The 26,973-nt window shown below is 36.5% G+C and overlaps 1 protein-coding gene across 4 annotated transcripts in view; it reads right to left on the bottom strand.

Moving 5' to 3' along the window:
- CHN1 (chimerin 1) overlaps positions 1–26,973 on the bottom strand; it is a 200,488-nt gene that overhangs the window by 100,393 nt on the left and 73,122 nt on the right. For 3 of the 4 annotated variants that reach the window (XM_017946671.3, XM_021923729.2, XM_021923728.2), the window contains exons 4-5: positions 17,662–17,693; positions 13,840–13,953 (exon numbers count right to left, since the gene is read on the bottom strand). In XM_017946671.3, coding sequence (XP_017802160.1) covers positions 13,840–13,953; positions 17,662–17,693 — 146 coding nt within the window. Of the gene's footprint in view, positions 1–13,839; positions 13,954–17,661; positions 17,694–26,769; positions 26,821–26,973 lie in introns of those variants that run through there. The other variant, XM_009182482.3, reaches the window with a different exon arrangement.

The raw sequence follows: 26,973 nt of genomic DNA on the forward strand, positions 1-26,973 counted from the left end.
CAGTTCAAGACCGGCCTGGTGGCACCCTGTCTCCACATAAAAATGAAAAAATTAGCCAGGTATGGTGACATGTACCTGTAGTCCTAGCTACTTGGGAGGCTGAAGCAGGAGGATCACTTTAGCTAAGGAGTTCCAGGATACAGTGAGCTATGATCACACTCCAGGCTAGACAATAGAGCGAGGAAGGCCGTCTCATAAAAATTTTTAAAACGTAACTATCAAGGCCAGGTGCAGTGGCTCACGCCTGTAATCCCAACACTTTGGGAGGCAAAGGTGGGCAGATCACCTGAGGTAAGGAGTTCAAGACCAGCCTGGCCAACATGGTGAAACCCAGTCTCTACTAAAACTACAAAATTAGCCGGGTGTGGTGGCAGGTGCCTGTATGCCCAGCTACACGGGAGGGTGAGGCAGGAGAATCACTTGAACCCAGGAAGCAGAGGTTGCAGTGAGCTGAGATTGAGCCATTGCACCCCAGCCTGGGCAAAAAGAGTGAAACTCCATCTCAAAAAAAAAAAAAAAAAAAGTAACTATCAAACCTCTTGTGGAAGTGCGCTATCTAGGGCAAAGAAAAATGGAATAAATTTTATAAAATAAAATTTTCACTTAGAAAAAGATTCACTAAAGTGTAACCAGGAAACACTAAATTATGTCAAAGACTGACAAAAATAGAGAAAACTTGCATGGTAAATATAATAAATGGTTGCATAAGTACTATACACAAAATATATAGGGCAATGGACATGAACAGGTTACTAAGAAAAAAGGTAACAAGAAAAAAGGTAATAAGCAACTTTCTTGTGTTCATCCACTATTGATCTACTTCAGCTGTTTATTCTTCAGAAGCCAAAGGGAAATTCAAACTTGGGTCATGTCACCCTAGCTCTTAGAATAAAGAGCAAAATTCTTAACGTGGCCTACAAGAAGCAGATGTGCAGCCTCATTTCTTCCCTCTCCAACTCACTGTGCTCCTGGCCATCTTCTTCTTTCAGTTCAGAGATGTGCACTGCAGCCCTTGCATGGACATGCTGGTCCGGCTTCTAGGCTCTTTTTCTTTGCCCTCTCACTCACTCTCTTCCTTTAGATCACTCTAACAACCCTTCAGTTCTTAAATCAGATTTTCCTTTCTCAGAAAAGCCTTCCCTGACTGCAATTTAGATTTAGAGTTGAGACTCCGGGTTTAGATCAGCTCCTCCTTTATGCACTCATAGTTCCCTTGCTTTCCTTCCACAGCAACTTGCCTCAGTTTTTAGCTTGGCATTTGTGGGACAATTCATTAAAGTCTAATCCTCTCTCTACCTAATAAACTGTTAAGCTCCATAAAGCCAAGGATCTTGACTGTTTTGTTCTTCCTTGTATCTCCAGCACCTAGAAGGAGACTGCAGTTTTCTAAAAACAAAGCAACAACAATAACAACAAAAATACATTTAATAAATGCCAAAAAATAATGTTTGTCTTTGAGGGCCATGAGATTATAGGTAATATTTTTCTTTTCCTACTTTTCTGCATTTTATATATAGTACACATGGTAATAAAAACAAAGTTACTGATAGACCTACATTTAAATAAGTAAATATAAGTGAAAATCAGAATTTTTAAAAAGGGGAGGTGAAACCTGACCTTATGAAGAATTAATTCAAATAGCAAACTTCCCATATATTTATCAACATGGAAAATATTCATGATACACAGCTAACTGAAAAAAAGCATACCATAATATAGTGTACCTGGTATAAAGTCATTTCTGTATAACTTGGGAAAATGCTAGAATTCTATACAATAGAGTTTTAACAGTGATTATTTCTGGATGGTAGAATTAGGGGTGCTTTTTGCTTTTGTGTTTTTCTACATTTTAAAATATTTTTTGTATTGTATATTTGTCAGGGAAAAAATACTAATCTTTTTGAATAGCTATCTCCTCTTGTGCATTTACAATACAGTTCAATTTGCAACACATTTTCAGGAACATACCAATTTTTTCAAGTAAGGGATGCCTTATGTTAAACTACCCATTTCCTACTGTGTCATATCAACTACTTTCTATAGTTTGCTTTATTAAAGAACACCTGAGCAAGAATACCTTACATAAACTGGAATTATTATATCAATGTTTTTTAAAAGCTTTTTAGCAATAATATATTTTTAAATAAATTGTGCTATCCCCTTCATCAATATTAATTTTCCAGTACTGCAGAACTAAATGTTACTGTCATTATGTGTTATCACTTACTCTTACATCTTAAAATTTTCTCATAAAATGATTCATAATCTAAACTAAGAGGAGAAAAACAGTTTTGAAAAATTTTCTACAGAACATTATTTTTCATTTATTCCAAATAGCACAACAAGAAGGTTTGCAGGAGATGGAATGAAACCATGGTAACCAACTGAACCTATCATGAGCTATCAGATCAAAAGAACACACAGTACATTACACGTCAACGCCTACTAGCAGCATAATCCTTCCCCAGTTCCTTTTGATCCTTCTTCTTTAACATGAAAAATGCTTTCAACCAATTTTCATATTTTAAAACTGCAAAAGCCCCTTTATCAATATCTACTATGATTCTCTGGCTTTACTCAGGAACTCTTTGGCTAAGCTCACTTTGTAAGTCAACCTAATGTTTCGAGATTCAGTTATGAATTGTTGGGTGTTTTCAATCATTAGCAAAATTACATTTTTTATTTCAGTGCATTTTATCATTTTCTAATATAGCAGCAATAGTTTCTTCACACAAAATCTTCAGAACTGTAAAGATTATATCACCCTCTCACAGAAATCCCTTGCTTAATGGAATCTTATCAGTATTTTAAACTCAAAGCTACAATAAGTTTAGTTTGGGCACTGAAGCTAAACTCACAGAATCTGGCTCAACATGATCTTAAACTACCAATCAGCCAAAACTAAATAAACAGGTAATGATGGCTTTTGTCAGGCATTAGCTGTTTATTGCACAACTATATAGTCAGGCAGACAATAGGGCAAACCTCTGCAAAGACTGGAGATCATCTTTGCTGTTCTGGTTGGCCACTCCTTAACAATTTTCACTTAAAATAAAGCACGATATGCATATATGCCATAAAAACAGAAGTATATTTTATGCATGACCAGTTTCTGGAAGGATAGACAAGTAATTGTGAATGGTGTTATCTCTAGGGAGTGGAATTAGAAGTATGTCACGGTGGGAAAGTACTATAATTTATCATTCTAAACATTTTTATTTCAGTTTTTTTTTTAACCATATCTATGTGTTGCTTTTATAATAGAAATATAATAAATTACATAGATGCAAATATGCTGTTATTTTTATAAAGAATTATTGCTGTTTTTCTTTGATAAAGTTATACAAAGTTAATTATTTTTATAAGTACAAATAACTACCAAGTGATCTTATAATGGGATTTTTGTTTAAATTATTAAACTTCAAATGCACTTAATTTGGCTTTTCTCTTTTGAGAGTGGTGGGGGTGGAAAGTGAACCCTTGAGAATAAGTTGGAATAAACCTTATCCTTAAAGGCTTTAAACAAGGTATATCTGTTTATAAAAATAGTAATGTGCTGATAACTTTAAAATCTTAATTACTAAAATGGCATTGATTTAAAAACTAAGAGTTTACTTGTGTGTCACACCTCTTGACAACTTAGAAAAAGTGCTGCATGTTTTTTGACATATATATATATATATATATTTGTTTGTTTGTTTTGAGATGGAGTTTTGCTCTTGTTGCCCAGGCTGGAGTGCAATGGTGTGATCTCAGCTCACCTCAACCTCCACCTCCCAGGTTCAAGCGATTCTCCTGCCTCAGCCTCCCGAGTAGCTGGGATTACAGGCATGTGCCACCACGCCTGGCTAGTTTTGTATTTTTAGTAAAGATGGGGTTTCTCCATGTTAGTCAGGCTGGTCTCGAACTCTCAACCTCAGGTGATCCACCCACCTTGGCCTCCTAAAGTGCTGGGATTACAGGCGTGAGCCACCAGGCCCAGCCAGATATTGTTTTTAAACAAGTTATATTTCTCAGTTTTTTTGCTGTTTGTTCTTGAGCAAGTTAAGCCTTAGTTTTCTCATCTGTAAACTGGGGAAAATAATAGTATCTACCACATGGTCTTATTTTATAGATAAAACTTAGTTTTCCAACCTGTTGCCAAGAACAGAGGTTACGGGTTATAAGACAGCAAATCTGTCCAGCCCTTTCAGAGGCCAGAAAGTATCTGATACACTGAAGTCCTTGAGCCAGTCACATTGGCCCATGATCAATCTCATACATTTACCTTAATGTACCACACAACATTATCACTTTGTATGGGTGTGGCAGTATGAAAAAAGTTTGGGTTATCTAAAAGATAATTCACATAAAGTATTTACCGTAATGCCTGGAAGAGTAAATATTTGGAAACGTTAGCTATTATTATATTTATAAAACTGTTCAGTCCATTAATAAAATATTTGGTGGCTCCAAATCATTCACAGAAAAGGAATCACATTATCCACCTATGCTAGGACTGTATCTAGTTACTAAAAAACAGATATTAAGAGAATCTAGCATGTCTTCCACTGTACCTTAAAGCAGATACACAAATGAGATTCTAGCTCTTCTCTGCAAAGTAGATAACTGGAGAGACAGCCATCCTCTTTATGTAAAAGTTTCTATTAGCCCCAAAATGTACTTGAAACTCAACTCTACCCTTAAATAATAAAATTTGCTTTATACCATGCCTTAAAAATACAAACGCCAAAAAGACCTTGAAATCAGCTTTTTGGCTTTCTCTGCCTTCTACTTTAAATCCACTGCTATGTATGCATACTTTTGAGAGAGAACTGAAGATTGAATAGACAGAATACTAGTCAATAAAAACCATGCTGGGGATAAAATGTTTTTAAAGATAGCACTTCACATATACTAGGATGTCTATATTCAAAGAGACGTAACACAAGTGTTGAAAAGGACATGAAGAAACCGGAACCTTCATACATCACTGGTGGGACTATAATGATATAACCACTTTGGAAAACCATTCCATGATTCCTCAAAGATTCCTAAAAAGGTTACTTTTGAGTTACAATATGACCCAGCAACTTCACCCCTAGGTATATACCCCAAAAAATTAAAACATATGTTTATACAAAAACTTGTACACAATTTTATTCTAATAACGTTATTTACAGCAGTATTATTCATAATAGCCAAAAAATAGAAACTCAAATGTCCATCAACTATTGGAATATTTTTCTAATATTATTCATTAGTAAAAAGGAATAAAGTACTTATACATGCTACAACATCGATAAACTTTGAAAACATTATGCTAAGGGAAAAACGTCAGTCACAAAAGAATGTATATTATATAATGCCATTTATATGAAATGTCTAGGTTGTTTACATCAATAGAGACAAAAGTAGATTAGTGGTTGCCTAGGGCTGGGAGAGCTGAGGAGAAATGGAAAGTGAGGGTGAATGGGTATAGAGGTTCTTTCACGGTGATTAAATGTTCTGAAATTGATTACGTCATAATTCTGTGAATGTACTAAAAACCACTGAACTGTACACTTGAAATAGGCGAATTCCTATGCTACGTAACTGAAGAAACAGTTTTTAAAAAGTAAGATATGAGAACACGCAAAAGCCATGCTTGCAAATAGAGTAAGAAAAAAAAAAGGTGCAATTTATAATACATAGAAACAGTGCTTGGTTGCCTTCAGTAGATGTTTCATGACACTCTTTGGATAGGAGGCAAGTCTTTTTTGGTCCAGGAAAAAAATCAGAAAACAGGAAGAAAAAGGATCAGTGAGGCAATTAACCCTTAACGTTTTTTCTCTATCAAGTTAACACTTTAATAAGCAGTGGTTTTAGGTTCACTGACCAAAAAAGGGTGTCTTTTAAAAAGGGGGAAAAATGAGGGCTGGGGAGTACATGTTTATCTGAATTTACCAAACAGAAGAAACCTGGTAGATTTTCTTCCTTCTTTTCCTCCCGGTAGTACCAGCACTTAATCTTAATTTGTTAATTGAAAATGAGAAATAATAACTCAAAGGCTCTCAGCACTCAGCCTATATATTTTAAGTTTTCCCACTCTGTAGACAGACAACATGGGAAGCCATGCTTGGTGAGCATGAGGTCCACAGCAAGAGGAACTGAGGGATTGAATGTTGAATGGAACATTTCTCAAAGTGTGTTCCACTGAGAAAGTCCATGGAAAGGGGGTCTCATGACCAAATGAGTTTGGGAAATGCAGTACACTCCTATTAACAATACTCATAGGCTCTGGGAACTACTACTGGAAAAAACATTCAGTTGATTACGTTTAATGGCAGAGAGACCCACATGGCTCCTTCTTCCTCTCCATGCCAGCGACAGCACTGCCAATGCTGGTCAAGACTCCCTTCCCATATAGACCTTGGATGGAACAGAGGCCTCTATGACTTTTCTTTCTATTGCCCCAGGGCTGACCAATCCTTCTTCCAAGGAATTATTTAAATAAATTGATACATTCTGTTTAGTGTCAAATCTTTGGAGATTTAGGAGGTATCATCTTTTGTTTTGACCCAAGGTTACAACTAATGTCTTCATTTCTTCTCAAAATAAAAATAGCTCTTTTGTTTTTTTCTGTTTATAAAATGATACATGTTCATTGTAAAAAAAAAAAAAATTAGGTAACTCAAAAAATACAAAGAAGTAACAATCATGTTTAAGTTAGTCACTAAGCAATAAACACCAAACATTTTGATGATCATTCTTTTAGACACTGTTCTACTTAAATATACACCTATAGGTATGAAATTTTATATAAGTAATATGATACTATATACATACTATTCTGTATAATAAATTCAGACTGATAAAAGTTATGTTTCTGAATTTATGAAATGTGACATATTTTTAAAAGAAAATATAATTTTCCCAAACATCATGTTTTTTACAGGATTTATCATTTGTTCTCAATTACTAAAATTTTTCCAAATAATTCTTACATTATAGTCAGCATAAAATCAACAGGAAAGTGCCAAGTATTGTAGGTATAAGGCATTCTCTGGAGTATGTCCAAATATGCCCTAAAATATCCAGATACAGAGTTTGGGGATTATCAAGACTCTTGCACATGTCACTTTGTTCTTCTCCCAATTTAGAGAAGCTAAAATGAGTCAGACTAACAGAAATGTCTCTGGAGTTGCCAAATTTGGAGTTAACAGTTCTCCTCAAAGTGAACTCTTTAAAATCTATATGGTATACAGAAGACCTTTTAAATATCAGTTCTCCATAGCCAAAGAAAAACTGCTTACTAAATTAATCATCTAAATAATTCTGGTAAAACATAGTTCCTACCACCCTTTCCACTCAGCATTCTAATTCCTCCAGCAAATCTTTCTAAACTGTAAATGTAACCCTTATTGTCTTCTACCAAAAGCCTTCAATTTCCTACAGATAAAGTCCAAATTCTTAAGCATGAAATTCTAGGCTCTCCTGGCACACTAAGTGCTAAAATTTCCCCTGCTCCCAGTCCCTCAACAGACTGCCATACACGAAATGCTCCATGGTGTTCTACATTCTGGTACCATTTCTTCTTCCCAAAATGCTTGTTTTTCATCATATTCTACCCTTTTACTTGGTAAGCCAGTCTACCTTTAAGAGTTAGCTTAAATATCTTCTTTCTTGACCCACTTGAATAGTATCTGGCACAATATAAAAGCTCAATAAGTGCTGCTCTTTTGATAATTCAGAATCTGGAGAATTATTTCAATTGTCCAATTTAACAGTGAAGAGCACGCCCCTTCAATTTCCATGAAAAGGCCTTGACACATATTAGTGACATACCAGGAATAAATTTTTTAGATATTAATAAAAATCTATGGATTTCATTATGCTAAAATTATTAATATAATTAGGTTTTCCATATGACCTTTAAAATGCTGACCTAAAGTCAGTTTGGAAAACAACATTTCAAATCAAATTTCTAAAATATTATAGACAAAAGAACATTATCAAAACATGTTTTACAAAACTCTTTGATGCTTGCCCTCACATAAAACTGTCTTTGGAACTCACACCTGATTTTCTTACTACAGTATTTACTAAAGCTAAAATTAGATATACAACTTTAGTAAGAGATTGACCAGAGCTAAAATATTTGAAAAATTACACCATGGGTTGATCTGCCTAACAAAGAAATTGCTTTCTAAGTACAGCCTGTACTTGGCTATGGTTAACTATCTAAACGGTATACACGTTCCCTTCCTTCCTCCAACCTTCTTCCTTCACTTAAAACAAGAAAAGAAAACCAGATTTTGTTTGGTCGTTCATTCTTCCTTCCAAAGCCTTATCTTCCAGAAGAAGCTGACTCATTTCCCAGTTCTAGGAGCAGGTGCTAGGTTAGACAAGCAGTCAGTACATGCATTTCCCTGAGATGTTATTGGTCCAGGAATGGGAAAGGCAGACTCATGCTAGCCTTATCAACCTGAAGGAAAGGATGCATACTGCAAGAGAGAAGAGAGGTTCCCTTACACTCTCCTGCTGGGCATAAACAAAAAAGCTTACAATTCTGATTGCACTGGCAGCCACCTTTTGACCGCCAGGAAAATCAACCTTAGACTGAAGCTGATGCTGTGACTGGCCATGAATACAAACAGAAAGATCACAAGTCCTTCACAACATCACTAGAATACTGACCATCTATGTTATTATTACATTTCTGAACTTAGTATGTGAGATATTACCTTAAATAACTTATGTTTAAGTGGGCAGAGTTTGCTTATTTTGAATGTCAGGTAATACTTGCGGCTGAAAGCATCTCAATTGATACAGAATATGATTCTTGAAAGTGGGATGCTGCTAATAACAGAATTTTAAAGGGTCTATTTTGAGATATACTGGGATTATTATCCCCATTTTATAAACAGGAAACTAAAGCATGAAAAGGTTAAATATACAAAATAAGGTCAGGCAACTAGAATGCAGGTTTGTCTAATTCTAAAGTCTACACTACAACTTCATTTCCAAAGTTCTAACAGTGAGAGTGGGTAACTGCAATTCTTTTCTGATAGTTTTTTTTTTAATCTCAATTCCTTATTCTCTCTGATTTTCCTCTATTCTTTCAATCTATACATTACATAGAAAGTGTTCCTGTTTAAGTTGTTAACATTTTAAATGTTTCTTTTTCCAGTTTTAGTAAAATACACACAAGATTTATTTTTCTTAGTAAAAATGAACTAATTTAGCAGCTCAAGTCATTGTGAAAAAGGGGTATTTTATATCAAAGGGAGCCAACATTGACAGAGGGCCCAATAATAAGTCAAAGTTAATGCATAACTTTAGTCTTATGCCATATTAAATGTCCAATAGTGATAAAGAATTCTTTTTTTTTTTTAATTTCCAAGAAAACTCTTGGAGAGTCTAAGCAAACGTGCTCTGCAATACATGGATGACTTAGGAGAAATAATAGAAAGATCTTAATTTTAGGCTATAATTCACCTATTTGCATTATTTTTGTTAAAGGAGGAAAAGTAAACAGTCATTAGGATAAAAATGATACAAATTTGTTGAGTTAGTAAAGGCCTTTTGGCATTTACAGCAATCCCCCCAAAAATAAAATGTTTAGATAAAAACAGCAGGAAAAAAATTAGTTCTGAATGGGCTATGATTGCATTTATGCCCATAAATTGTTTGGGTTTTTATCCAGGACAGTGGTGACAATGAGAAAGTAGATATCAAATATTTAAAAGATTTCATATATTCACTCATATTAGCTCTCCACAAGGTTTTTCACCTCCTTAAACTTCACTATTTCCAAAAATCAAATGAATATTCTGGAACCAAATAACATAGTATTTGACATTAAAAACTCAATGGATGGGTCTAACAGCAGATCAGAAACAGCAGAAGTCAGGAATAGTAAACCAGAAAAATGGCCCATAGAAAACGTCCAAACTCAACCTAGTATTTTTTTCTTTTAGTGAGAAAAACTAGAGTGCCTTATAAAATATATCTTTTAAATAATTAGTTCTAAAATGATGAAAGCCATGTGTTTTCAATCAAACTGCTTAAATTATTTTAGGTTACTTGTAACTGATATTTGCCATATCTCATTAAACTACAATGAATACAAATGTTGTCAAAATCAGCATACAGAAAATTTGAGAATCACTTTGAAACACTTCATGAGTCATAACCAAGTGCCTGGCTAGCATCTTCTTTACAACTACACACTCTGAACATGCAAATGTCTGTCTATATGCTTCCCTTGTGTGACAAACTTTCACTGAGTCAAAATCATTTTTCCTGAGTCAAGAGATGAATATGAGCATAGGTAGGAAAGCCAGACAAGGCTCAGCCTAAAATTTAGGCTGGATGGGGCATGGAAGAAGATGCAAATGAAGAGCAAAAAATATCTCACCCATAGAACACCTGACATGCCACATGGTGAAAACTTCTTTTCTGACTGCAGATAGTTGGTATTGTGACAGCACACATACAATACACACTTCCCTAAAGAGCACCTCATAGCATTCATTAGGGTCCTCAGTGGAGGGCTAGTCCCTTTTAAGTCAAGGAGAGATGCCAATGTGTGAGGGAGGTGTGTTCTTTGAAACTCTGTGCCTTCCTTAACCTTACAACCTCGCTGATCACACCATCGGATTTTCAGGTGGATCATTTATATTACTGGGGAGGATACATCAGAGGGATGAAGCTGGACACACAGATATTTCTTAGGCAGTTACTCAACTAGTCCAGGAAGTGGCTTAGGGTTGAAAAGGAGGGGTAATTTTGAGAAATACTTAAGAAATAAGATTGTTGGACTTGGCTGTGTGACATGAGCAAGAAAGAAAAAGTCCTCTTAATCATTATCATACAGGTACAGTACCCAGGGCTTGCCAGGGTCTAAGAAAAGTGAGAAATACAAAAATATAAAAAATATGAAACATGAAAGATGTGGCTCCAAAACACAAAAAAAGAAAATTATAAAACTAAAGCTAATTTCAAAAGCAATTTACATAAAATCTTTACACAATTTTAACAGCAGAAAATATGTATTTGATATGAAGTACAGTGTGTGGTATAATGTAAGGTAGGGGCCTCTAGATGAATAGTGCCAGGCCTTACAAATATACAATAAAATATACCTAAAAGAAAAAGTGAAAATAATTTCTTGGTTTCTGTTTTATGGAATCGACTGATAATAGTGTCACCAGCTAACAAAGGAAATATAGATACCACAGCATATTTGGGAGAAAAGCATTGAGTTCAGTTTTAGATATATTGAGATTGAGGTGTCTACGAGGAATCAAGTTCAAGGACTTATTCCTAATTTTAGAGGCCCCAGTTGACACAGTAAATGCATAAAGAACACTGATGGGTATAAAATAGACAAACTGGATACCCCTTAATGGATTATGTGTATGTTAAAAACAAACTGATGTGAACTGGGAGAATCATCAGGTGAAATGCGAGTATCAGATAAGAATAATACATATATCAATATAACTTCTATTTCAGATTTTGCCTAACACTTCTCAGCCATACAATAAGTTTAAAACAAGGAAACTGTCAATCATATTTGGGCACATAAATTACTCAATGTATATTATGAGTAAAATTCCTCTATCTATGACCATTACAGCCCCCTTTTACTCACTATTATTTCTTTTCCAAGTAATGATTTTATGGTAATTTTCAGTAACAAAAGAAAGGCTGTAAGTTACCCCAGAGATATGAATTTGAAACATTACCATCAAGATTTACTGGGCCAAAGTGGATGGGAAGTGATTATAAATGTAAAGCCCTGAGTAGAAAGAGAGAGGGCAAGAAGGCGGGAATGAGAAAGAGATAGGAAGGTCTGGGTGCTACTTTTCTCCAAACTAAATCCTTAGCCTTCAAATATTTGCTGGTATCAGCTGGTGAAAACTGTGTGACAGATATAAGATGATAGGCAATGTGGTGTAATGTGGTGAAAGTACCTGAATTTTGCAGTTAGGAAAAATTGAGTTCAAATTAAAGTTTTATAACTTCTATGTGATCCTGGAGAAATGCAGGGGAAATGGCAACCAAGGGGAAAGAAAGAGAAGTTTCTGTTTCTCATTTTACCCCACCTTCTTCCTTCCTTATTCTGGACCACCAGCATTTACATCAAGGCTGTTTACCATAGACAATCAGATGACCAGACTATTTGGAAATACAGTGGTGAAGAATTCCAGAATTATAGTATGTTAGGAGTAGAAAGATGAAGAAACCAACTTCAAGAAATTCTGTGATTTGCCCCAAATCAGTCTTCTATTTCAATTAATGATAAATTAAATAGGTATTTGAATTACCATACCAGAATTTTTTTTCCTATATACCACAATTTAAACCTGAAAAAAACAGTATAATTAAGTAATTGAAGGGGAATTTACACTTTATAATTTACCATAGAAAGCAAATTTCCATGAACTCCTGTGGCAAGTTCTATTCTCCAAGTATTTAATTATTTCAGCATTCAGTATGAAATAATACTGAATTACATCCTTCTATTTAACAGAAAGATTAATATGAAATCTTGTGGACAGGAATCAGAGCAGGCCCTGCTCATTCACACAGGTATAAGTGATTGGAGAAGGAATTAGACATGTTAGTCCTAAACATTAACATCAACTTTCTATCCTCTATTTGTGACTACCAAAAGAAATTTCATATATTTGATCTCTGTCTTCAGAAGTCTCTGCTTTTAAGTCTTTTCCAAATAGATGAATGTATACATGAATGAACAAATAAAGGGATGAACAAAGACAACAGATAATTACTCTAAGCCTTTGGTGAGGCAGCAATGTAGAAAAATTAAGAGCAAAGACTCCGAAGTCAGACAATCTGGGTTCAAATAGGAGCAATACAACTTATTAAATGTGTGACCTTCACCCAGTTACTCAATCTCCATCCAGGTTGTCTGTTTCCTCATCTGTAAAATGGGGGGTAATAACAATACACAGAGTTGTTGTGAGGATTAAATGAGGTTAGAGGCCTGGCATAAGGTAAGTACAATGGATAAGTATGCTCTTGTATTACTGTTCTTACTGTTGGGTTATTATTGCAGGATTAACAGGAGTATTTGTTTCTGGGCACTGTACTGTAAGCTAAGAACAGCCAAAACACTAAGTGAAGATCAGCTGATAGGGAAGAGCCAAGAGCTCCCAAGAAAAACTGCTCCAACCAAAAGGCAACCTAAGAGAGATGGCACTGACTTTAGCTTTACAAGTTATGAAGATCTTTTCTCTTGGTCTCTTTCCTTATTCAAGAAATTGATGGAAGCTGACAAGCTAGACAAACAGTAAAGAAGGGGTAAGATGGAATGGAAGGAAGCAGCTCCCACAAAATGCTTTAAAAGTTGTTCAGGCCAGGTGTGGTGGTTCATGCCTATAATCCCAGGACTTTGGGAGGCTGAGGTGGGTGAACCACAAGGCCAAGAGATCAAGACCATACTGGCCAACATGGTGAAACCCCGTCTCTACTAAAAATGCAAAAATTAGCTGGGAGTGTTGGCACACGCCTGTAATCCCAGCTACTCAGGAGCTGAGGCAGGAGAATCGCTTGAACCCGGGAGGCGGAGGTTGCAGTGAGCCGAGATCATGCCACTGAAAGCCTGGCAAGAGTGAGATTCCGTCTTAAAAAAAAAAATTTTAAAAAAAGTTTCTCTATTCTTAATTACTGAGTGCTACCATTCACGAGGAATTTTTAAAGGGTCTCAAAGCTATTAAAATGGTAATTAGATCCCAAGAAAACAAGAACCAATTCAATTACATGCTGGATGCTTTTAAAATTGAAAGCCCTCTATTAAGAGAGTTTTAAATAAAGCACAGTAGTAATTGCAGGTCCATGACCAACCTTAAAGCCAAAGTGTAGGTCCCTGGCTGCCGCTGGCTCTCCCGGATGAGGTAGCTCCCCTCAGCCACAATCAAGAGCTGGTCGGCTGCTTCTCTGGAGATCATGCCATGAAACCTAAGAAACAAAGTCTATTCAGAAACTGTGCTTTCTACATTTTTCAATAAAACAAGATAAAACAACATCCCACTACCACCACCTTCTCCTGTTGTTTTCTAGACAAAGTACTGCCACATAATGGAGGGGAAGCGCTTGGGTTTAACTATGCTTGTGTTTCTCTGGGCCTGGCCCCCAGCCAGCTTCTCTGTGGTGATAAGAACAGCACCAAAGGACTACCCAATCCAGTTAACAACCATGGAATCAAAATCCACAACCATCTAAGGGAAGATCAACCACCTCTCTCAAGAGGACAATTCCTTTCTTATGTATCCATTTAACCATACGGCTTGCTTTTAAAAAAAAAAAAAAAAAACCACCCAGAAATGTATCCTATTTTCCTTTCTTCCCATTAGTAGCACTAATTAGTAGCCAAAATTTTGGCTCTGAGTCCATGTTGGCAATTTTCCAGGACCCTGGGTTGTCCTTAATTGGCATGATTGCCCAATAATGTGCATAATCTGCGTTACTGAACACTCAAGCCCAAAGCAAACAAGTATAATACTTGTTTTCATTCCCTACTAAAACCTTATCTTTGATTAACACAGAAAAATAGAGAAAGAATAAACATAAATAACATAAATAACATGCTCTTTACACAAACACAGATGAATCTATAACAATCTGGCATAAAACACTGAAAAAAAAATGTCGGTGACACATATTAAAAATAAAAAACCATCTTACATTTGTATAGCGATTTACAATTTACAAAGAACCTATATGTCCTTGTATAACTCAAAGATAATGAAGGAATTCAGGACATGTCACCCCAAAATACGCCACTTTGCTGTATCAAGTATTTTGAGCTGAAGGCACTTAAAAAATAACAAATGCAGAGACAGGCTTTCTCTGACTCTCCCTATCTACCTAAAGACAGATCATCCAAAAGGAACTCAATTGTTATCAATGCCCTCCCATCAGTTTCAGCAACCAGGGAAGACTGACTCTTTTTTTTTTTTTTTTTTTGAGACGGAGTCTCGCTCTGTCACCCGGGCTGGAGTACAGTGGCCGGATCTCAGCTCACTGCAAGCTCTGTCTCCCAGGTTTATGCCATTCTCCTGCCTCAGCCTCCCGAGTAGCTGGGACTACAGGCGCCCGCCACCTCGCCCGGCTAGTTTTTTTGTATTTTTTTTAGTAGAGACGGGGTTTCACTGTGTTAGCCAGGATGGTCTCGATCTCCTGACCTCGTGATCCGCCCGTCTCGGCCTCCCAAAGTGCTGGGATTACAGGCTTGAGCCACCGCGCCCGGCCTGACTGACTCTTATAGAGGAGAGGAGACTAAAAGTCAACAACCTACTCAGACAAACTCTGTCACAAACTACCATTTACCTTCCCATCAATGGCCAGAAACTTCCCTCCCATTCCCGTTATGATGGCATACAAACTCTCAAATCTCACTTTTTGGAGTGGTATTCACTTTATTTTTTTCTGTGATGCCCCTGTGCAAGTAGTATTAAAAATTAATAAATTTGTATACCTTCTCTCCTGTTAATCTGCACACTGTTTGCTTATTTCATAGACCCAGCTCTCAAACATAGGAGGTAGAGGGAAAGTCTTTCCTCCCCTACAATAACCGCAATGACCCATTGCTCAGAAGAAATTTTGCAGCTTTTACTGGTACTAAAGAAACAATAGTCACTTGAATTTGGAATGATACATTTAAAAGGCGATGAAATGGCACTTTAAGAATTCAGGAACATTATGAGGGACAAGAGGAAATTTTCTGGAGTTTTTCCTGATAGGGATGGTTCAGTCTCTCAGTTTAAGTCTTCAAACAGTTCACAGTAGGCATGTTCAAATCATGACAGCTAGGTTTACAATGGGCTCCTGAATTTCTTATCTCCATAAATTTCCCAATCTTTGAGAACTAGGTCCAAAGGCTAATGCTCTGAATCTGCTGGAAGCAAGGAGATGGTAACCTATCCCTTGCTATTTAGCACATTGGTATATATTTTAACTTTACATAATATCAAATAATACAGTTGGTAAAATATAGTTATCTATTTGTTTAAAAATTCAATTAACTGGCCAGGCACAATAGCTCATGCCTCTAATCCCAGCATTTTGGAAAGCCAAGGCGGGTGGATCAACTGAGGTCAGGAGTTTGAGACTAGCCTGGCCAACATGGTGAAACCCCGTCTCTACTAAAAACACAAAAAATTAGCCGGGCGTGGTGACAGGTGCCTGTAGTCCCAACTACTCGGGAGGCTGAGGTAGGAGAACCGCCTGAACCCAGGAGGTTTTGTAATTTTTAAAACCTCATTGCAGGCTGGGTGCAGTCGCTCATGCCTGTAATCCCAACACTTTGGGAAGCCGAGACGGGTGGATCACCTGAAGTCAGGAGTTCAAGACCAGTCTGACCAACATGGTGAAACCCCGTCTCTACTAAAAATACAAAAAATTAATGGGGCGTAGTGGCGGTGCCTGCAATCCCAGTTACCCGGGAGGCTGAGGCAGGAGAATCGCTTGAACCCGGGAGGCGGAGGTTACAGTGAACAGAGATCGCACCATTACACTCCAGCCTGGACAACAAGAGCGAAACCCCATCTTAAAAAAAAAAAAAAAAAAAAAAAAAAAAAATTCAATTAACTTAAAAGAAAACAAATTCTGAAACAAAACTTGACAATATATTTAAAGAATTTTAAAACTATTTGCACAAGTTAATCAAAAATTTCTAACTCCCCAAGACCCCATGTACTGAGATGTTTCCTATAGTGTTACTTCCAATAGTATAGTTTAAAAGCAACCTATAACACCAAAAGCAGAAGAATGACTATATAAATTACAATACAACTGTACTGTAGAATACCAGTGGTTCTTAATTTTGAAATCACCCTTTCATCAACTCATAGGTGTGCATCTGTAATCCATTCCTACGTCCTGAAAACATATAGAATTTGAAATAATTTAAAAATATTTGTTACGTATACTTTTATCTGCTATGATCTCCAGTCATAAAAAACAATTTTGAGGAATGATGAGATTATGAGTGATTTTTATTCTTTTCCTCAAAGTGCTACATTTCTGTTTTTCAATAACCTGAAAAATTAAGGACTTTAAAAATCATTGCATTTTTCACAAAACAGAAAAATGCTCGTTGTCAATTTTAAATGGTAACAATCAGGCTATAAAATGGTATGTATAATATCTCAATTTGGTTCAAATCCATTGGGAAAATATTTCTTCAGATAGTAATACTTCAAATTGTTAACATTAATTGTTTCTCAGTAGCATGAATTATATTTTTCTCATAATAAATGCATACTATTTAAGAAAATCTGAAAAATAAAAATATATAGAATAAATCACTCACATCCCACTGTACATACATGTGTGCATATGTACATGTCTATATGCCTAATATACATGTACAGAAAAACACAAATATGTATATTTTTCTCATATACATCTAAGATTATTTACTTGTATGGTTTGCATCCTTAACATTATTGCATGTACATTTTCCCATGCTATTTGCTTATTTATGCTTGTCTTTATTGTCTATATTGTTCACCAATTAGATCACATTAGAAATTTTTAAGAAATAAATGTCACTCCACCGAACTTGAATACTTCTGCCTCTTGCTTTCATTTAAAAGCATCCATTTACCCTGTCTCTTTTACATATACCAATCTATAAAATTATTTCTAATAATTCATACTTACTCTCTTCCATAATACTTTGGTCTGTTTTCTACCTATTGGGAAGGGAAAAAAAGGCATATTTGTAAAAATGCAAATGTGCAGAACATAATTCAACATTTTGTGCATGTGACAAACTAAAGCATATATTAAAAAAAGAATTCAAATAACAGAGTATGGAGTCCCAGTTCTACCAGCAGGTTACCTGTGCCATTTGGACTGGTCACTTCATCTCTCCAGACCTATTTCTTATTTATAAACTGCTGTGTATGTAGTTGGACTAAACTATCTTTAATTTCTAGAATCTAATGAGCTGAAAAAATTTCACTTTATTCAAGAGTAAACATAACACCCCAAAACATATAGCCACAATTGTGACACACTCAATTGTAGCTTTCTCCCCCATCCTCCCCTGCTATTCCTCTCCCTTTTGCTCCAGACTCTCCATTCTGTTAGCATCTCCATATACTCTTGCCCTTCTGTTCTCCCATCATCTCTTCCCTCACCACAGCTTGTGAGGGCATGCGTGCTGGCTATAGCTAAGAAAAGCCCCAGCAAGATAAATGCCCAGGAATTTTCACAGGAAGATTGAGGGCATGTACCCCACTCATTCAAAATACACTCACTGAACAGCAAATATGTGACAGGCATTGTTCTACCTGCAGGGACACAGTACTATATAAGACCAAAATTCGTTCGGAACTTACATTCTAATAGTGACAGACAGATAATAAAGAAGTTTAAAAAACAAAATAGAAAGTAGTAGTAAATACTGTAATGAAAATAGGAGTGGGTAACAAAAGGGAAGACCAGTGAGGTACTTATTAAGCTGGGTGGTTAGCAAAGCTCTCTCTGAGATGACATTTAAACTGAGTCCTGAATGACAAGATGCGAACTCTGACTACAAAATCACAGGAACAGCAAAAAAGCTTTTCCCTAGTAGGTATTTTGATGACACCACGTACTATGTTATTGAGCTCTTGCTATTTGCTACGCGTTTAGTTACATTTAAAGATCACTGAATCCTCAAAATAAGAGGAATTATTCTACTTTTTATGAAATAGTACTATCATCCTCATTTTATTTATTTTTCTTGGCAAAATTCACCTTTTCTTTTAAATGTGCTTATAATTAACAAATAAAAGGGGTATGTGTGGTGTATTATGGTATATGGCATGATGTTGTGATATTTGTATATATTGTAGGATGGCTAAAACAAGCTAACACACATTACTTCACATACTTATTTTTTTGTGGTTAGAACACATAAAAGTTACCCTCAACAATTTTCAAGTATATAATACATTGTTATTAACTATAGTCATTAAGTTGTACAGTAGATCTCTTGAACATATTCCTCCAACCTAAATGAAATTTTGTATCCTTTAACCAGTATCTCCTGAATTCCCTCCCCAACCACATTCTTTCCTTCTCCTTCCCTCTGCCACTGATAACCACTATTCTACTTCTTGCTACTACAAATTAAATGTTTTTAGATTCCACAAGTGAGATCATACAGTATTTGTCTTTCTGGGCCTGCCTTGTTTCACTTAACATAAATAAAGTCCTCTAAGTTCATCCCCATTGTTGCAAATGACAGGACTTCCTTTTGTATTCAATTTGAAATAAACAGTATTCCACTGTATACTGAAATGGAATATACAGTATTCCATTATGTATTTATACACCACATTTTCTGTATGCATTCATTAACTGATGAACACTTAGGTTGGTTCCGTATCTTGGATACTATGAATAATGCTGCAATGAACATGGGAGTGCAGATATTTCATCAACATATTAATTTCATTTCCTTTGGGTATACACCAACTAGTGAGATTGCAGAATCATGGTAGTGGAGAAACTGAGCATCCGAGAGATTACGTAACTTATTCAAGGTTACTTGTTCAAACGGTGGGACTCAAGGCACAATTGGGATTCTTAAGAATGGCAAAAAGGGAACACGCCCTCTGTCTATTTAACACTGACTCATGTGAATTTGGTTAAATATGGCAGTTCCCAAAGCAACTCAAAGCCTATCTTTTCAGTGATCTTCTCCCTTAGTTCTGCATATAGCTTGCGTGCCAAGTCTGGTACTGTTTTCAGCAAACTTGATATATTTACTCACAGCATAGAAAAACTTTTGTTTCAATAAAAAATTGTTCTTCATCTATAGCAGTGATCCTCAACATTTTTAGCACCGGGGACTGGTTTTGTGGAAAACAAATTTTCCATGGACCGGGGCAGGGGTAGGGGTATAGTTTCAGGATGATTCAAGCACATTGCACTTACGGTGCACTTTATTTCTATTATTATTATATACTCACCACAATGTAGAATCAGTGGGAGCCCTGAGCTTGTTTTCCTGCAACTAGACGGTCCCATGTGGGGGTGACAGGAGACAGTGACAGATCATCAAGCACTGGATTCTCATAAGGGGCATGCAACTTAGGTCCCCTGGCATGTGCAGTTCACAATACGGTTCATATTCCCATGAGTCTAATATGGCTGCTGATCTGAGAGGAGGCGGAGCTCAGGCAGTAATGTGAACAACGGGGAGTGGCTGCAGATGAAGCTTCACTGGCTCACCTACCACTCACCTCCTGCTGTGCAGCCCGGTTCCTAACAGGCCACACAGTGGTACTGGTCCATGGCCTGGGGACTGGGGACACCTAATCTATAGCATACCCTACTGGCTTATCAGATTCTAGCCCAGTGCCTTGTGTCTGAGCTATTTTGGTGCTGCCTAAGTTGTAGGTAACTAATAGATACATTTTTTCCTGCATATTGGTGGTTGAACTGACTTTTCCCCTACCTTCTCTCCGAGTGGAAAAACTAGTTTTGTCTCCATGTGCAATTCATCTCAATATTCCTTGACTCCATATAAGAGTTTTTGGCATTTTCCTTTCAACTGATTATAACATCTGCCTAGTTCTCTCCTATCTTACGAGTAAAATAAATTTTTAACATGTGTTCATTTTCATATCTATAGGAGAGTCATGATTTTAACTTTTCATAAAAATTATACCGTATTAGTTCATCCTCACACTGTTAATAAAGACATACGTGATGAAACTGGGTAATTTATAAAGGAAAGAGGTTTAATTAACTCACAGTTCTGCATGGCTGGGGAGGTTTCAGGAAACTTACAACCATGGTAGAAGAGGGAGCAAACAGGTCCTTCTTCATATGGCGGCAGCAAGGAGAAGTGCCAAGCAAAAGAGGGAAAAGCCCCTTATAAAACCATCAGATCTTGTGAGAACTCACTCACTATCACGAGAACAGCATGAAGGTAACTGCTCCCATGATTCAATTACCTCCCACCGGGTCCCTCGCCCAACACATGGGGATTATGGGAACTACAATTCAAGATAAGATTTGGGTGAGGACACAGCCAAACCATATCATATACTTAAATAATACTTTATCCCTCATGAATCTTCTGTTATCTGTGAGGTTGTAGTCAGGTTATTTATTATCTTCCCGAGGTGAGTTCCACCTGATTTGGCCTTGTTCCATAATAATTTCTCTGCTCATAAAACTCAATGTACTAAGAATATGCCAGCTGACTCCTACAGCTACAGATGATGGCTATTCTAGTTTTAGTCCAGAGCTTATAGAGTGGGGTCAGGCAACTGCTTGAGAATAAATCTTTGCTTACGAAGATGAAATTTCAATGTTTAAGTCTTAGAGAATTAATTTTCTATAGCATTATATGATAAAATGTTACTCAAAAGAATCATTCAGCAGTGTTCTTTCCAACTAAAAATGTGAAGATGCTCAGTATTTACTCTAGAGGAAGATATACGTGTACATGTACACATGAAAACGTGAATAAGAATGTTCTCATATGCACTCTTCATAGTCATTTTTTTTTGAGACGGAGTCTCGCTCTGTCGCCCAGGCTAGAGTGCAGTGGACGGATCTAAGCTCACTGCAAGCTTCGTCTCCCAGGTTTACACCATTCTGCCTCAGCCTCCCGAGTAGCTGGGACTACAGGTGCCCGCCACCTCGCCTGGCTAGTTTTTTGTATTTTTTAGTAGAGACGGAGTTTCACCATGTACGCCAGGATGGTCTCGATCTCCTGACCTCGTGATCCGCCCGTCTCGGCCTCCCAAAGTGCTGGGATTACAGGCTTGACATAGTCATTTTTAAAATGGGGCAGTCAGACATGGTGGCTCATGCCTGTAATCCCAGTACTTTGGGAGATCAAGGTAGAAGAACTGCTTGAGGCCACAAACTCAAGGCTAGCCTAGCAACATAGCAAGACCCCCATCTCTACAAAATATTTTAAAAATATTTTTTTGGTGGTGGCACGTGCCTGAAGTCCTAGCTAGTCAGAAGGCTGAGAGGAGAGGATTGCCTGAGCCCAGGAGGTTGAGGCTGCAGTGAGCCATGATCACATCACTGCACTCTCAGCCTGAGTGACAGAGTAAGACCCTGTCATTCATTTATTCATTCATTCACTCCTACATAAACAAACAGAAATATTTTAAATATACATCAATAGGGCAATAACTAACCTGATTTATAATATAAATAACATACACAGTTTGAAGGAATAATGTAGATCTATCGGGACTAATATGGCAAAATCATTAAGACAAACTATTGAATACAAACATAAATTATGAAATAACAATACAGAATGACACCATTTAGGAAAAAGCACATATACACATGATATGTATTTATGGCATAAATAGAGATCTGGAAGTATGCATACTAAATTCAAATTGTTACCTCAAGGAAAGTGGGTGGAGAACAGACCTGAGGGGGCCAAGGAAAAGGCATAAAAGGAACTTTAATCTTGACCATAATATCATAACTCTTAAAGAAAAATGTATTCATACATTAATTATATACCTAATATTACCTTTAACAATATAAATTAAGATTAGCTTTTGTGTAACCTAATATCAAAGCTGGAGACACATTAGAATGGGGTCTCCCAGCATTTTGAGAAGAGATCATGGCCTTTCCTTCAAATCATGAGAACTTTGAAGGTAGTTGAAGGTATATGGCACTGAAGTTAAAGGAGAGTTTTTGAAAATACTCTACTTACCAAGGAAAATCCTGGGCAAGTACAAGTAAGTGGTGACAGTAGTGAGATTGGTGGCTGCAAATGGTGTGGCAATCCACTACATTTCCCAATCTAAAAGAAATGCTGATTATTTATTCAGTAGTCCTATAGTAAGTCCATAGTCTGCTTCCATTAATTGCCTACGTAATCATCTTCAGAAAACAATTGATTATGGCCTTATGTTACTAAATAATTATTTGCTTTACCCAAAATAATTCTAAATTAAAGGAAATTAGGTAAGCACTGATAATTAAGAGCATTTTATATATAATAAGCACTATATCAGAAATAAAATTCACACACCAATTTCATCTTTTCTGTATTTTTATAATTGAAATGTCAATCAAAACTTTAGATTTTTTTCCTCTCATGTCTAGATAGTAAAGGGGATCACAATACACTACCCTAAAACATGGTATATTGGCATAAGAATTATTTTAGCTGGGCGCAGTGGCTCACACTGTAATCCCAGCATTTTGGGAAGCTGAGGCAGGCGGATCATGAGATGAAGACCATCCTGGCTAACACGGTGAAACCCTGTCTCTACTAAAAATACAAAAATTAGCCAGGCATGGCATGATGGCAGGTGCCTGTAGTCCCAGCTATTCAGGAGGCTAAGGCAGGAGAATGGCGTGAACCCGGGAGGCAGAGCTCGCAGTAAGCCGGGATCATGCCATTGCACTCCAGCCTGGGCGACAGAGCGAGACTCCGTCTCAAAAAAACAAAACAAAACAAAAAAAAAGAATTATTTTAAACTGAAGGCAATTTAGAAGCATCAAACATAGATGCTTTCTGTACTCCCCCTTTCTGTCTAAAAACATAGCATAAATTCCCTTTTGTAAAAGAAATTTACATTTGTAAAGAAATGTAAAGACATACTCTTCCACCATACTAGGAAGAGGAAACCAACTCCAGACAATTCTAATCTACTGAGATGACCTGAGTCTGCATAACAAATCTTACTAAAAATCCTTATCTACTACATATTTCCTTCCCACAACTTACCACCCTGCCAAGCCCAAATCCCTTTTTCTTTGTCTAGTCTCTTATCTCTATCACCCTTTGTTAAAATGGTATATAACCCCCAAGTCTAACTGCCTTCTTGGTGTTTTCACTTATTTTCTGTGATATCTCCCTTTCCATGTGCATATGAAATAAACCTTTTCTCCTGTTAATCTGCCTTTTGTCAGTATAGTCCAAAAATCGCAGCTACTGAACCTAATAGGGTGGAGAAGTTTTTCTTCCTCTACAATAGCATTTAGATGTTTTGCTGACATCTAAGGTATGATTACTTCAGTGATTTGGAATCGTCTTTTCAAACTCAGAGACAATATAACATTACTTGGATAATTAAATTAAGGAATTCATAATATAAAAATGATTATTAATAACCCCAAATTAATTTACTTGCAAATACATCAAATGAGGAATTTCAAGTGTTACATGCTATAGGAAAAACATCTTTATGCTTACACAAACATTTATATGCTTGTTTCTAAGTTTTATAAATTAATAAGAAACTATTTACAGACTAAAACTGGTTGAACTCAATGTAACTAAGATATGTTTTAAAATGAGTACTTGTATTGAATTATATGCTTCACTTTCTCCAATTTTCTGTATTTAGTAGTTAACATTTTTTCATGATACCATAAAATGGGTAGGAAAAATGAGAAGAAAAATGATTTCTAACTGAAAATAAAAGGTACCTATAAAATGTTTTACCACACAAACAAACAAACAAACAAAAACCCTAAGGTCTCCAACCACCTAAATGGACTCCCTCTTGACCAAACGGGGCCCCAAAGAAACCTGAAAAACTGAATTTCTAGCCATGATGGGAAGAGACGTTGAACACACCTCCTCATACCCCCCTCCCTTTTGGTGTTTAGGCACAACTAACCAGCATTAACATTGAAATAGAGATCATAAGGCTGACAACACAGACTGTGGCCATAAGATACCAAATTCCAATCCAGCTCTGGTATGGTATCATATGACAGACAGCAGATTCTAAAGGAGATACAAATATTTTATCCCAAAATATATTTCTTTGACATACTTTGAAAAGGCCCTGCAAAGCCATCCCTTGTGGGGGAATTTGCAACTGTGGAGAATTTCCATTAATACATCCAGGCCTTCCCTTTCTAGGTCTTTCCTGGACCTAGGAGTGATTAAATGAGAATGTGACACCTTTAAGGTCTAAAAGAGACATTTACCATCTTTTCTCTCCAAAGGCTACTATCCAGAGGCTTCATCTACATAACAAGAACCTTGGTCTCCACAACTCCCTCTACCTTAACTCAAGTATTTCTTTCTATTGACTTCAAGTCTTTAAGCAAAGTTTAACTCTTTCAACCAACTGCCAATCAAAAAATATCTGAATCCACCTATGACTATAACACTTCAAGATATACCACCTCTTTAGGCTGAACTAATGTTCTTCCATGTATGGATTTACAATTTTACCCATAATTTCTGTCTCCCTAAAATGTATAAATGTGAACTAACCCAGCTGCCTCAGGCACATTTTCTTACAAGCTCTTGAGAATGTTCTCTGGGCCTTAGTTACTCATATTGGCTCAGAATGAATTTTAAAATATTTTACAGTGTTTGGTTTTTCTGTTAACAATAACATGGTTTGCATAAATGCTACATGCTATTTCACTGGAGAAAAAAACCTTTAAGTTAATCTACCATTATTGAATGTGGTATAAAATACATAGTACAATATAGGAATTCAATAAATAACTGAACAGCAGATCATTTTACAATATTTAAAATATCAATGAAATTCATTAAATTAACATTTACTGTGCAGTTTTACCCACAATGAACTACTTTCATTTTTTTTTTTCTTTTGTGAGACAAGGTCTCACTCTGTCATCCAGGCTGGAGTGCAGTGGGGATCATAGCTCACTGCAACCTTGAATTCTGGGGCTCAAGCAATCCTCCTACCTCAGACCCCTGAGTAGCTGGGACTACAGGCACATGCCACCACACCAAGCTGATTATTTTTTTAAATTTTGTAGAGATGGGTGTGAAAGAAAAATAAATTATCAGGACCCCCAAATCACTAAGCCAAAGGGAAAAGTCAAGCTGAGAACTGCATCAGGCAAACCTGCCTCTCATTTAATCCTCTTGACTTTCACCCTGGTAATGTAAATTGATAGCTTATTTTCACAAGTACTGGACAAAGGACAGAACTCCAAGTCATCCCTGTGCCAACCTGAGACAAATGCATGTCTGACTGCTTCCTCTGATGGAAAAATGCAGATTCACTGAGCTAGACAAAGGCATAAGTGACTATTGCCCTATTCCCCCTCGCAAGGTAAATTGTGTATTTGGTGAAAGTCTGATCAAAGACTCAAGAATGCAACCATTTGTCTCTTGTCTACCTACACCTTTTTGAAATTCCTTCCTCCTTCCTCAATATCTGCCCTTTCCCCTTTAAATACTGATGCCCTCACAATCATCTTTAGAGAAAGGCACAGACTCCTGCCTCCCAAGCACACGACCTTAACTCTGTCTTAATTAAGACCTGTCTCACATACTTTTGGTTTACATGGGATTTTGCCACATTGCCAAGACTGGTCTTGAACTCCTGGGCTCAAGCAATCCTCTTGCTTTGGCCTCCCAAAATGTTATGATTACAGGCGTGAGCCACCATGCTAGGCCTATTTTCCTCATACATAAACATTTTAATCTAATTCACTACATTATATTTTTTCAAATTAAAGTCTGACTTCTTATATCTTATTTTCAACAAAGACAATAAAAGCTTTTTTAATGTAGAAGTATTTTGCTCTCCACAGGAAATTTGAAAACAGTAGAAATAAACAATAAAAGTATTATAAATGTTAATTCCCTTCTCTTCTCCCTAACAATGTTATTTCTTTTAGTAAGGAAACTTTTCCATGGCTACAGTTCAAGACAGTAGTCCAAAAAAAAAAAAAAAAACCCAAAAAACCACAACAACAAAACTCTGCAGGTAATGCCACTAAAACATTTATAAAATTTCAAAAATGTTTAACGTTGTTCTTGCCTACAGCAGTAGTGATCTGGTCAGAAATCAAAGGAATCATTATCTTCTTTCTTCACCCTGTGAAAAATGATACACATAGGCAGGCAATTTAGCATTTTAAACCTAGTCTGGAAGTCTATATGATGCTTCTTAAAAGCTAGCACATTACATACATAAAACAATATGACTACACTGACAAAATAATACTTTTTTTCAGGTAACAACCTAG

This window comes from Papio anubis, chromosome 10 (assembly GCF_008728515.1).
Source record: "Papio anubis isolate 15944 chromosome 10, Panubis1.0, whole genome shotgun sequence".
Taxonomy (NCBI): Eukaryota; Metazoa; Chordata; class Mammalia; order Primates; family Cercopithecidae; genus Papio; species Papio anubis.